This window comes from Oncorhynchus kisutch, linkage group LG30 (genome assembly GCF_002021735.2).
Source record: "Oncorhynchus kisutch isolate 150728-3 linkage group LG30, Okis_V2, whole genome shotgun sequence".
Taxonomy (NCBI): Eukaryota; Metazoa; Chordata; class Actinopteri; order Salmoniformes; family Salmonidae; genus Oncorhynchus; species Oncorhynchus kisutch.
Window position 1 is genome coordinate 8,827,507 of NC_034203.2, and position 13,979 is coordinate 8,841,485.

Genomic DNA, 13,979 nt, shown 5'->3' on the forward strand with positions numbered 1-13,979 from the left:
ATATATATGAGCATAAATATGATACTGTAAGTTTGTGATATTGATGGGCATTTTTGCTTGATACCTGTTATGTCAAATTGCAGTGTGTTTTTCTGTATTGACTTTTTTTTTTTAAACGGCAATTTATGTAACACACAAATGCTATCTTATCTCTTTGGTGCTTGAGCTTTATATTCTGAAAATATTTTGGGTCTTCAACATTTATAGTCCCAGATTATATATTCATGAAAACAGAGTAACCCAAGTCTCTCCTGTGTGTGAGTGTGTGAGAGAGGCACTGACTATTCATAGTATGTTAAAGAATTCTAGTGAACAGACCCTTTTGGACCACACTATCTACCACAATGAAGAACTCCGGGTTAAGTGAATTATCACTTCTACCTCTAATCAGCAATTATCAGATTCATTCATCCTCCTTAGATGCCAGGTTAGGGTTACACACACATTTTCTGTCATGGTCTATGGACCCCCTGAAGTAGCCTTGGCCACCCCATGTATAAAACTCTAGTTCCGCTACTGCATGGCACTCACCAGGCTACTACGCGCCCGCGCGCAGTTTAGAGGGAACGTTGCAGTTTAGAGGGAATGTTGGGCCTAAGTAAATTACGGTATTAAGACTAAACAGGATGCGCTCTTCAGGCCTACAGTATAACAGGTGGTTATACTGGGTTGAATTCAGTTGAAGTGAAACGTTCAGATATGGAATGCTGAAAATAGAAATGTTGCATAGAGTTGAACAGATTCCATATTCTACATGATAGACAATAATATATTCCCATCTGAGCGGTCTGTAATGTTTCACACTCCTGAACAGCCCGCTGATTCGTGGCTGGGAATTATATTGCGGCCGTACAGTAGGACGTTTTGGAACGTTCAGATGTAAATAAGCCATATAGAACACAAATCACGTTGGATGTATTCATGGCATTTCTATCTGCAACGTTTGACAACATTTGGCTAATTTACGTGGCGCTGGTGTTACACTTTTATTACCAAGTGATACAGTAGCCTAGTATCGTTCCATTTGGTTTTAGTGTATGGTTTACCACCCCTGCTGTTGAACAACATTTGGATCTGTCAATTTTTATACAAATACTTATCTACCTATTTTATTGCTGACAAAATAAAGCAAATGTAACGGCATTCTTCGTTTGTCGAAAGAGAGTCGGACCGAAATGCAGCGTGGTGGTTACTCATGTTCTTTAATGAATGAATGGTGACGATACATGAAATAACTGATAAATACAGAAAACAACAAACGGAACGTGAAACCTAATTACAGCCTATCTGGTGAAACTACACAGAGACAGGAACAATCACCCACGAAAGACAAAGCGAAACTCAGGCTACCTAAATACGGTTCCCAATCAGAGGCAACGAGAATCACCTGACAGCTGATTGAGAACCGCCTCAGGCAGCCAAGCCTATACAACACTCCTAATCAGCCGCAATCCCAAATACAACAAACCCCAATACGAAATACAACACGTAAACCCATGTCACACCCTGGCCTGACCAAAATATATAACGAAAACACAAAACACTAAGACCAAGGCGTGACAGCAAAGAGTGACAATGCTTGTTCTGTTCAATATAATGTGTGTGATTCACAGGATTGTAGGGGACAATGTGTCACGCCCTGACCTTAGTTATCTCTGTTTTCGTTATTATTTTGGTTAGGTCAGGGTGTGACGAGGGAGGGTGGGAATGTTGTCTTGTCTAGGGTTTTTGTATATCTAGGGGGTTTTGTAAGTCTAAGTATATGTATGTCTATGGTGGCCTGAATTGGTTCCCAATCAGAGGCAGCTGTTTATCGTTGTCTCTCTTGGGTATCCTATTTAGGTTGCCATTTTCCCTTTTGGTTTCGAGGGTTCTTGTCTATGTGTCGTTGCCTGTCAGCACTCGTTTTTTGTATAGCGTCACGTTCGTGGTGTTATTTTGTTCAGTGTTCTTTCTTCATTAAAAGAAGAATGTATGCATATCACGCTGCGTCTTGGTCTCCTCATTACAACGAATGTGACACAATGTTGTCTGTCAAATTACATTTGTAAATAAAAACAGTACAATTTAAAAATATATATTTTAAAAGGTATAATTGCCTATATAAAAAAAGAACAGTCAAATATATACTAATAATTAATTGTTTAAATAAATTCAAAATGAAATTAAAACACTTTGTAAAATGTAATGGGAATTAGGTTATTCTGTTTATGATGGAGTGTGTTGACGGACCTCCCCTTGGCCTATGACGTGATACGGTGCGATGAAGTGGCATATCTTGAAGAGAAGACAGTCAGAAGAGAAGATAGGCAACATATAATAGAATACACGTATCTTAATCTCACCAAACCAAGTGTAAATTGCCGTTTGGCATAAAAAATGCCGAAAACCGTTGGCGATACATTAATTGGTGTCCTTAATGATTTGGGAATGACTAAACTGAAGTGGTTCAGACATAAACTCTGTGAACGCAAGCAGGAGCCAAAAATTCGCAGGGGCAATGTTGAAAATTTGGACCCAATAGACTTGGCAGACCTTCTGACCCGTACTTTCACTGAAAACGGGGCTTTGGATGTGGCTATAGAGGTATTGAGGGAAATTGACTGCCATGACGGCGCAAAGGAACTGACGGATTTCAAGAAAGGTAAATCGAACATAGTAGGAGGCACGTCCATTGGACATTTGAATATATATTTAAAAAATGTCATTTCGTATCTTTGAAAGGTTTTTAAAAAACACTACAGTTAACCAAAAAGTATTCTAGAAAACTTTATTAAATAATACACGTGTATTTAAATTGCATTAAAATGTCTGTATGTAAAACTAAGGAACTTGACCGTACTACTTATGAGCACATTCTATTTGTTCATATTTGTATTCAATTGGTGGTGTCTCATGAAGCTTATTTTACAGCTCAAGAATCTTGGGTAATGTCGGGTGCTGCTAAGGGAAGTGCACCTGGACCAAATAACATGATCAAAGGTAAACACCAAAGCGGGTGTTATATAGCCTAATGTTTCAAATACGTTATTAAAATGTATGTTTTACTGTAATTGGTAATGGTGTATGTAGGGACAAATTCAACTTGTAAAGTTTTCTACCTTGATGAACAATCACAAAACTCCTTCCTTTTAATTTCTTCATTAAATTGGTCAGTGAAACGGCTGCCCTCTTCTAAATCTTTAACAGCATTTTCACTCCTCATATTTAATGCTGTCTGAATTACAAAAAAAGTGCATCATCACGCCTATCCTCCAATTTGCGCACCCTACACGCACCATTAAAGGAGAAGTGTAGAGATATAGGCCCCTATCAAATACATTATGTATGCTTTGCAGTCCATCACCTTTAATATTCCTAAACCATGTCCTATCTCTACCTCAGACAAACACTTTGTGGACCATCACCGGACGGCCCTGATCGACAGAGTGAGCCAGGTGGCACCCATCTTGGATAGGCTCCTGGAGAGGGGAGTCATCAACTCAAATGCCTACAGTGACGTGAGGGCTGAAAAAACCAAACAGAACAGGATGAGGGAGCTCATAGATGTCCCTCTGAAAGCATCTGGGTCCAAAGGCAAAGATGTGTTCTTAGATATCCTTATGGAACAGGAGCCATACCTAATCAGTGAACTGAAGGGGGAATAATGGGGATAGGGGCCACTTGATTTTTTTTTTTGTGCAAGGGACAAACATTTGATGATAATAATGCACTCTGTTTTACAGTATATTCTTAAATTGGGAAAATGAATTCTGTCCAAAGTCTGCAAAAAAATGTAAAACAAATTATATTGACCGCTGTTTTTTTTATTTTCATGAGCAAATACTGTGTCGTGAATTCTAATCATCTAGCTGTTTTGAACTCAACAATAGAAAACAAACATGTAGTAACATTGTGTTATGTAGCCTATACAAATGAGTGCATCTGTGCTTTGGCTACGTAGTTTCTTAAACATAAACAAGCATACGGCCATTTGAATGTAAATGTCTGCTTAACATAAGAGATCCATTGATAGCCTGGTCTCAGATCTGTTTGTCTCGTCAATTAATTATCATTGTCGGCATGACAAGGAGCATCGAGGACTGGCATGATGGCACAAACCGACTGATAACCAAGTGTATTTTTTAGTTGCATTAGAGTTTCCATTGGACACATTCAGGTATGTCCCTCCGTTTTGTTCCGTCTGCTTTTGTTTGCATCAGTTTCTTCTGTTTGGTTTCGTTTGGTTCCTAGTTAGTGAATACATGCTACCATCCATATATGGCTGTCTATAGAAGTAGGTGGGACAATCATCTATCTTGCAAATGCCGTGTTCACGTGCTGATCGGAACTAGGAAACTGACATTTACGACTAGCTAACTGGTTGTAGTTATTCACATTCCGCATTCAACCAGTTCGCAAGTTGGAAATGTCAGTTTCCTAGTTTTGACTAGCATGTGAACGTGGCATTAGCCTGTTTTTAAATGTTCCAAAGTATTCTTCCTTTCACAACATGTTATTTTAGTTTGCTTGTGTGCCAATGCTTTGTTTGAACAAAACAAATGAACATAAGAGTACCACAGTATGAGTCATAATACCCATAAAACCTAATGGTCAAACAGGGAAATGGTTCCAATTGTTTTTCCCCTATTCACTTTTCCCATAGGGGATTTTAGTAGCACTTAAAATAAGGGATGTATTTCATGTAGGCTTACTCTGGCGTGACGTTTTGATAACCGTGTAAATATCTCTAAGGACAAGATGACTTTAATCAATATATTCGCCTGTATTTACCCCCACAAAATGAAATGCTAATTAGCTGCTAATATGGCTATCATAAAGAACTGCAAATGCCATGACGATCTGAACAAGACTGCTGAATCGAGACAATGGGAATAATGTTAGCTGAATGTAGTAATGTAAAATAATGTAAAATTCTTTAAATTAACAATTCTGTGAACTGTCTTGTGCAAGTTTTAAATTGACACAGGACCTGTTAGCAATGGTGTTAGCTAGATATGACGTGCAGGAGCTGGCAGGGATTTGTAGTCTTGCGTGAGGTCTACTTTGATGCGAATTAGCATTTCTAAAACTGAGAGTATATAGAGCCAAAAAAAAAACGTGGGCAGTAGTGGTCCTGAGGGTGCTCAAGCACCCCTAGAAAATAAATAATGATAATAAAAAGAAATATATACAGTACCAGTCAAAAGTTTGGACACACCTACTCATTCAAGGGTTTTTCTTTATTTTTACTTTATTTCTACATTGTAGAATAATAGGAAAGACATAAAAACTATGAAATAACACATATGGAATCATGTACAGCTTTACATTTCAATTAAAAGGTGTGCCTTGTTAAAAGTGAATTTGTGGAATTTCTTTCCTTAATGCGTTTGAGCCAATCAGTTGTGGTGTGACAAGGGAGGAGTGGTATACAGAAGATATTCCTATTTAGTGAAAGACCAAGTCCATATTATGGAAAGAACAGCTCAAATAAGCAAAGAGAAACGACAGTCTGTCATTACTTTTAAGATATCAAGTGCTGTCGCAAAAACCATCAAGCGCTATGATGAAACTGGCTCTCATGAGGACCTCCACAGGAAAGAAGTTACCTCTGCTGCAGAGGATAAGTTCATTAGAGTTACCAGCCTCTAGAAATTGCAGCCCAAATAAATGCTTCACAGAATTCAAGTAACAGACACATCTCAACATCAACTGTTCAGAGGAGACTGTGTGAATCAGGCCTTCATGGTAGAATTTCTGCAAAGAAACCACTACTAAAGGACATCAATAAGAAGAAGAGACTTGCTTGTGCCAAGAAACACGAGCGATGGACATTAGACCATTGGAAATTTGTCCTTTGGTTTGATGAGTCCAAATTTGAGATTTTTGGTTACAACCACTGTGTCTTTGTGAGACAGGTAGACGGATGATCTCTGCTTGTGTGGTTCCCACCATGAAGCATAGAGGAGGAGGTGTTATCGTGTGGGGGTGCTTTTCTGGTGACACTGTCGTGATTTATTTAGAATTCAAGCCACACTTAACCAGCATGGCTTCCACAGGATTCTGCAGCGATACGCCATATCATCTGGTTTGTGCTTAGTGGGACTATTATTTGTTTTTCAACAGGACGATGACCCAACACACCTCCAGACTGTGTAAGGGCTATTTGACCAAGAAGGGGAGTGATGGAGTGCTGCATCCAATGACCTGGCCTCCACAATCACCCGACCTCAACCCAATTGTGATGGTTTGGGATGAGTTGGACCGCAGAGTGAAGGAAAAGCAGCCAACAAGTGCTCAGCATATGTGGGAACTCCTTCAAGACTGTTGGAAAAGCATTCCAGGTGACGCTGGTTGAGAGACTGCCACGAGTATGCAAAGTTGTCATCAAGGCAAAGGGTGGCTACTTTGAAGAATATATAATATATTTGATTTGTTTAACACTTTTTTGGTTACGACATGATTCCATGTGTTATTGCATAGTTTGATGTCTTCACTATTATTCTACAATGTAGAAAATAGTAAAAAAGAATTGAGTAGGAGTGTCCAAACTTTTGACTGGTACTGTATATATTTTTGGAAAACATTTCTTTTTTACAAAAGCAGTTGACTGGGCCTTTACTAATATTAGCGGACCGATATAGACTTCTGTAGTATAGGGAATGACCAAATAAATTCAGCATCTCAGCTTTGGCAGAACAGGTAGTTGTATAGTTTAGACCGCTCCTGAGTGACGCAGCACTGCATCTCAGCGCTAGAGGCCATTACAGACCCTGGTTCAATTCCAGGCTGTATCCCAACTGGCTGTGATTGGGAGTCCCATAGGGTGGTGCACAATTGACCCAGTGTCGTCCGGGTTAGGGTTTGGCCTGGGTAGGCCATCATTGTAAATAAGAATTTGTTCTTAACTGACTTTCCTAGTTATATAAAATACATCAATAGTAAGAGTTGTTGCCCTGTCCCTTTCTCTGCAATTGTCATTCTAATGAAACATTTACATCGAAAGGTGCAAAGTTATGGGCAAAGACACAAAACATCCACATCAAACCACTTTTTGTGCAGTTTGCATTTTCCATCCTTACAAATGACTTAATGTAAATGTACATTACTGTAGACTGGCCATCCAGGTTTGTACCTACAGACTTTCCAGCACCGTGAAGAAAAGCAATGCACAATACATTCATTGAGTACATTGAGACATCAAGTGGTTGTGATGATGTGATTTGATGATGTGGCTCAGTTGGTAGTACAGCACCCCCAACCTCAAATTACTTCCTGTGGCTATGGGCTGGACAAATCTAACAGATATATCTACTAATAAAGGACTATTAAAGGCACAGTGCATACTTGTCATTTTTTGGTATTATTATTATTTTTTATTATTCCGATTTTTCTGAATCAGCACCCTTCCCGCGGCTTAGTGTAGTACAGGAAGGTACTTTGACTGAGATTCACATCTGGTCAAAACAGCGGTGCGCCATAGTACTAATAAGATCATGATGGCATATTAGGAAAAAACTGACTGACCAATCAGGAGGCCACCTTGGCGACATGCCATGATGGCAGCGAAAACACCAGCGCGCTCCTCTGGCCGGGTGCTCCGTGTGAGGAAGCCAAAGATGGAGGAGCCTGCTCCTGCACCAATACCTGGAAGGCATCAACACGTGTATTAAATAGGTCTAGATTGTGTGACCAAATCAAAGGCTGTATAATATCAGGACCGTAACATTGGGATGCCATCCATCTCTCTCTCTATCACTTTCTCACACACACAAACACACACACACAGACAATTGTAAATAATTCACTTAGCGTTTAAATGAGTGGGTATAGGCCTACAGCACAACAACAGAAAACCACAAACACTCCAGAATTTGTATTTGTCTCACCTGCTACAAGTCGACTGCACAACAGCAGCCATTTTGAGTATCCCATAAAATACATGAAGCTACCTAGGGGATAAAATATGTCATTTCACCATTAGTTGTTTCATCTGTGTCTTGCACTTAGGACTCTTTTAGTTGGTCTTAGGAATGAATTGCCTACTGATGTTGCCATGAGTGTAAGGTTTTGCACATTCATATTTACTTTATCACAACTTTGCTGCAGTAGGAGGTTGGATAAATTTGTTCATAAACACCACGAAAACTGGAAACAAGTCTGCCCATATTACTGTAACATTTCCATTTCTAAGGACTGCCATTTCCTCACTCTCCCTGCAACATCACATCAGCAGGCTAGCTGGGAGGGTTGAATGGAATCTGTTTTTCTTTATGACTCAAGTCAATCATTCCTGTTTCAGTTAAATAAATCATGTGGTTCTTTGTTTGCATCCCAAATGGCCAGTATTCCCTATATGGTGCGCTACGTGCACTACTGGTCAAAGTAGTGCACTATGTAGGGAATAGGGTGCCACTTGGGATGCCGACTTCATGTGCCTTGCAACAGCTGGTTCCTGAGCCTGGAAACAATTTGAAGCTGTGAAGCTTACCAACAATCTCAAAAACGTTGGAGTATAGGATGATGGTCTTTGTAGTTCGGGTCCGGTCGGACCAGAGGCCGAACAGTGGGCCTGTCAGCAGCCCACTCAGACTGAACGCAGACAAGCCCAGACCCAGGAAGTATGGAGGTGCCTCCAAAATCTGGAGATACCTCCATATTGTAGGGAGGATGACAGCTAAGAGAGAGAGAGAGAGAGTGACAGAGAGAGAGAGAGAGAGAGAGATGCATTAGACATGTCTCATTTACCATACAAGCCCATTTGAAAAAGCAATATTTTAGTGTTTTTATTATGCATGTTTTAGATTTGAACGTGACAAAAACATACAAATCATATGACAGTCAGTCAGACATTTTTTCGTTTCATTGTGGAAATATGTGTGCATTTAGGCAGCCGAAACCAACTCACCGTACTCAATGCCACTTAACAGAAATATCAATCCAATAGTGAAAAAAGTACAATTCTTCTTCTGACGATAATCCATCACATAAAATGACTTCTCTGGCTATGGCACATCAACGTTTGACTCCTCATATCGTTCAGGGACAAATTTATCAAATTAGATTAAGCAAACAAGAGGATGATGACTCCAATCAAGCCTATTTCCCCTTGGTAAACATTGGAATGTGCTCCACTGTATTTTCAGAATAAAGTTGCATTTGGTCGCTTCGAAACTCTCATTTGCCCCACAGCTAGTTGCCCCCACAGGTAGGTACTACAGCATCCTCGACAGCTGGTAAAAACCCGATAGGCCTTATCAGCATATCCCCCAGAGTCTTTCGTCCTCCATGAACCACTATAATCCCATTAGTAAATATCCCAGACAAGCGTCATTACTTCAAATGCCTGAAGGAAAATTCAGTTTGTTTTCAGTCATTGGCAGCAGGTTGACCAAGAATATTGGAGACTATATCACTGCCTAAAGCCTGAGCTCTGCATATGCCACTGCAGGTATAGCCAATGTTCTTCTTCTGCTGTTTTGTGTTACAAGGTGAGGTAAAGCACACAGGACATGATATCTATTATTCATTATAGACAGCTCTCATTTCATTTTAAACACTAGGTTCACACGCCACTCCAGACCAAAATGCATATACACAAGCAATGCTTTAAAATAGCCATCCAGGTTAAGTAAGTGCTACCCTAACCCTAGGCTACTAGCTACAGTATACATAGAAAATTGCCCTCATAGTAATGGTTTATGGGTGTAGCGTACAGTATTAGCAGCGAAGGCCCCTGCACTGCATGCAACCTCTCCACAAATATACCAGCACAGAAATATGGAATTTACATTTTAGAATGTATACTAAAGTATCTGGGCCCTCATTTGTCAATGTTGCGTAGAAAATCTTCTAAAAAAAAATGTAAAAGAAAATGTAGAATGTTCGCAAGTACAAAAAGTTGGTATTCATCAAATGCTTGTATGCTTGATTTACACACACCTGTAAGTATTTTGCCTTGATAAATCAGACACGTTCTTAAACACTGTGCTAGTGCACGTGGAGTCTCATTTACATAGAGAACCGCCCTAAATGACCATTTATGGTCACAAACCATCTCTTTAAAGCTGAAAGAAATGTCACTGATTTCTGTCCACCAACATGAAGGTATCAAAGAAGACAAAGAAAAACAACTTTTAGGATGCAGAAATATAACTTTTGATTACTGAAGTGGAAGCAAAATAAGCCATACTTTTTGGTACGGCAATGGTTTGACAAATAAGATAAAAAATATTGCTTGGGAGCAGGTTAGAGCTGTGGTAAGTTCTGCCTCATCTGAGTGCAGAACATTTAATGAAATTAAAAAGAAATGGTTTGACTTGAAAACATATAAAAAAAAAAAATGTGGATCCACAAAAGGGATATAAGTGCAGGAGGGCAGAGAGACTCTTCACTGTCTGCTATGGACCAGCGCATTGGTAGCATAATTGTAGAGACCTCAGTGTCTGGCATCATTTGTTATGGTGATACTGAGGACCGTCTCCTAGACCCTGAAGAAATACCAAGCACACCAACTGATGGTAAATCAAGCTTTATTTTTGCACCCATATTCAGACATTGAACACATCTAAATATTTTTTCCTTGACAATAGATATAACATTATAAAAATAACAAAAATTAATATTACAAAAATAACTAAACATGAAATCTTCACAGATGTGGGTGATTTGCCTGACCCCCTCATCCCCAGGCCTACAAGAAGGGTGTCCTCTTTGGTGAGCGCTTCAGCTGTGCTATATGACACAATCCTGAAACAACAAGAAGAGATCAACACATCAATTCTTGGACTCAAACAGCAGCTGGAGGATGTAAAGGAGAGCGAGGTATGTTGTCACACTTTTCAAGCTGTCTAACATTTACTGGGCATAATACATCACAATGGTATAAATGTCATACCAAATGAAAGACGGAAGTCTTGGGCACATATTTTGTTTTCGTTACATCTTCACATCTCATTTCAGTATGGAGTTGTAGACCGTTAAAGAGAGTGTGCCCTTGTGACAAATTGCCCCATCAGCCAGTAAATTGTCACACTATGTCAGGTAAGTTGTCACATTGGATTATCAACAAATAAGAACACAACTTAATAATTGTGAATATTGAACCAAATTCAACTTCATTTAAAGAACACAAAATAAAAACAATCATGCCTAGAGAATCTGGCAAGTCATGCCTTTCAATCATAGCAATAATGCTGGCAAAGCACACTAAGTGAGTGACACGTCCACTTTACTTTGAAATCGAACGTTCTCTGACGTGCACATACAGTGCATTGTAAAAGCATTCACCCCCCTTGCCGTTTTTCCTATTTTGTTTCATTATAACCTTTAATTTAAATGGATTTTTATTTGGATTTCATGTAATGGACATAACACAAAATAGTCCAAATTGGTGAAGTAAAATTTATAAAAATCACTTGTTCCAAAAAGAAAAGAAGGAAAGTGTGGCATACATATTCCCCCCCTTTGCTATGAAGCCCCAAAATAAGATCTGGTGCAACCAATTACCTTCAGAAGTCACATAATTAGTTCAAGTCCAGCTGTATGCATAATAAGTGTCACATGATCTCAGTATACCTGTTCTGAAAGGCCCCAGAGTCTGCAACACCTCTAAGCAAGGGGCACCATGAAGCAAGCGACACCATGAAGACCAAGGAGCTCTCCAAACAGGTCAGGGCCAAAGTTGTGGAAAGGTACAGATCAGGGTTGGGTTATAAAAAAATATCAGAAACTTTGAACAGCCCACAGAGCACCATTTAAATCAATTTTTTTTAAATGGAAAGAATATGGTACCACAACAAACCTGCCAAGAGAGGACTGCCCACCAAAACTCACAGACCAGGCAAGGAGGGCATTAATCAGAGAGGCAACAAAGAGACCAAAGATAACTCTGAAGGAGCTGCAAAGCTCACAGCGGAGATTGGAGTATCTGTCCATAGGACCACTTTAAGCCGTACACTTCACAGAGCTGGGCTTTATGGAAGAGTGGCCAGAAAAGCCATTGCTTAAAAAGAAAAAATAAGAAAACATGTTTGGTGTTCGCCAAAAGGCATGTGGAAGACTCTCCAAATATTTGGAAGAAGGTACTCTGGTCAGATGAGACTAAAACTGAGCTTTTTGGGCATTAAAGAAAATGCTGTCTGGTGCAAACCCAACACCTCTCATCCCCCTGAGAACCTCATCCCCCTGAGAACCTCATCCCCAGTGAAGCCTGGTGGTGGCAGCATCATGCTGTGGGGATGTTTTTCATTGACAGGGAATGGGAAACTGGTCAGAATTGAAGGAATGATGGATGGCGCTAAATACAGGGAAATTCTTGAGGGAAACCTGTTTCAGTCTTCCAGAGATTTGAGACTGGGAAGGAGTTTCACCTTTCAGCAGTACAATGACCCTAAGCCTACTGCTAAAGCAACATCCGAGTGGTTTAAAGGGGAACATTTTAAATGACTTGGATTGGCCTACAGTAGTCAAAGCCCAGACCTCAATTTAATTGACAATCTGTGGTATAACTTAAAGGTTGCTGTACACCAGCGAAACCCATCCAACTTGAAGGAGCTGGAGCAGTTTTGCCTTGAAGAATGGGCAAAAATCCCAATGGCTAGATGTGCCAAGCTTATAGAGACATACTCCAAGAGACTTGCAGCTGTAATTGCTGCAAAAGGTGGCTCTACAAAGTTTTGACTTTGGGGGGGTGAATAGGTATGTACACAAGTTTTCAGTTTTTTGTTGTCTTATTTCTTGTTTGTTTCACAATAAATATTTTTCATTCTCAAAGTGGTAGGCATGTTGTGTAAATCAAATAATACAAACCCGCAAAAACTCACATTTTAATTCCAGGTTGTAAGGCAACAAAATAGGAAAAATGCCAAGGGAGTGAATACCTTCGCAAGCCACTGTAGATCCACGGTAATTGTTGGAATGGAATGTAACGCTACAGACAACTTGCTTAAATGTTTAAAGTCCTAACAAAACAGATGTGATGTTTCAACACACTAATGCACAGTTTTGTAACAGCCTATACGACGTATCCATATCTGACTAATCAAAATCATCTTTTGAGTCACAGTTCCGGCACACATATATTGCCTGGCCTGGGGCACACTTCACCTCGCACACGTCACCTCGCACACTTCCCCCAAGTCTCCTTTGGACGGCTGTTTGAAAAATGGCTCCACACAGACAAGGCTGAACCACTCCTCTTCGTCTGATGACTCTAATACGATTAATTTTTTTAGCTACCGCCTTGTTCTTTGCGGATCCAGATTTAGCTTCCGTTCCCGTTTCTTCGGGAACTTCCTGGGATTGTTCCTCATCCAGGCATCACACGAGGTGTTGATGTGCCTCTTTAGTGGCCCGTAGACAGACCTGTCTAAGGGTTGAAGCCAATGAGAATAATGGGGTGGGAATGACAGCATAATTCTGCCATTTTCTTTGGCATAATTGAGTCCATCAACAGACAGATGAGACTTGTGGTTTTGTCCAAAAGGAGTAAACAGGGCTTCTCCTTTGAGCACTTTGTGTGCTCAACTAAATGTTTCAGGAAGTCAACAAAGTGCACATCTTTCATCCACCCAGAGGGATTTGCCCCTCCATTGCTGCCAGGTGGCCCGTGGATCAGGAGATGATCGCGGAAGTTGATACAGGAATATAAAATATGGAGGTATACTATTCCCTGTGACTGAGACGGCACAGACCAGTGTGACAAGGGTTCCCCTTTCAGCGGAGGTCAGTGACCCTACTTGTTTGAATCCACATCTTCCCACCACTTTGTCAGGTTTATGTACAGTGGTCACCCCAGTTTCATCAACATTCCTGGTCCAAATTAATTTCTCTGTAGCATTTCTGCTACATTTTCAAAGAAAGCATTAACATTTTCTCTGAAGCTACTTGCGCTGGCAAGGCTAGTTGCCTCTGGCTTTCTCAGCGTCGGCGTAGGGTGCCGCTTTTTTAAGAAGCCTGTCAACCACTCCGAGCTGGCCTTTTCTTCTTCTGCCCAC

The 13,979-nt window shown here is 40.2% G+C and overlaps 1 protein-coding gene across 1 annotated transcript; it reads left to right on the forward strand.

Annotated features, from left to right (window-relative positions):
- Window positions 1-2,264: 2,264 nt before the first annotated feature.
- LOC109875105 (apoptosis-associated speck-like protein containing a CARD) lies at window positions 2,265-5,105 on the forward strand. The gene is made up of 3 exons (XM_020467296.2): window positions 2,265-2,644; window positions 2,914-2,982; window positions 3,385-5,105. The coding sequence occupies exons 1-3, from the start codon at window positions 2,380-2,382 to the stop codon at window positions 3,645-3,647; spliced, it is 597 nt and encodes a 198-aa protein (XP_020322885.1). The 5' UTR covers window positions 2,265-2,379; the 3' UTR covers window positions 3,648-5,105.
- The last annotated feature ends 8,874 nt before the right edge of the window (window positions 5,106-13,979 follow it).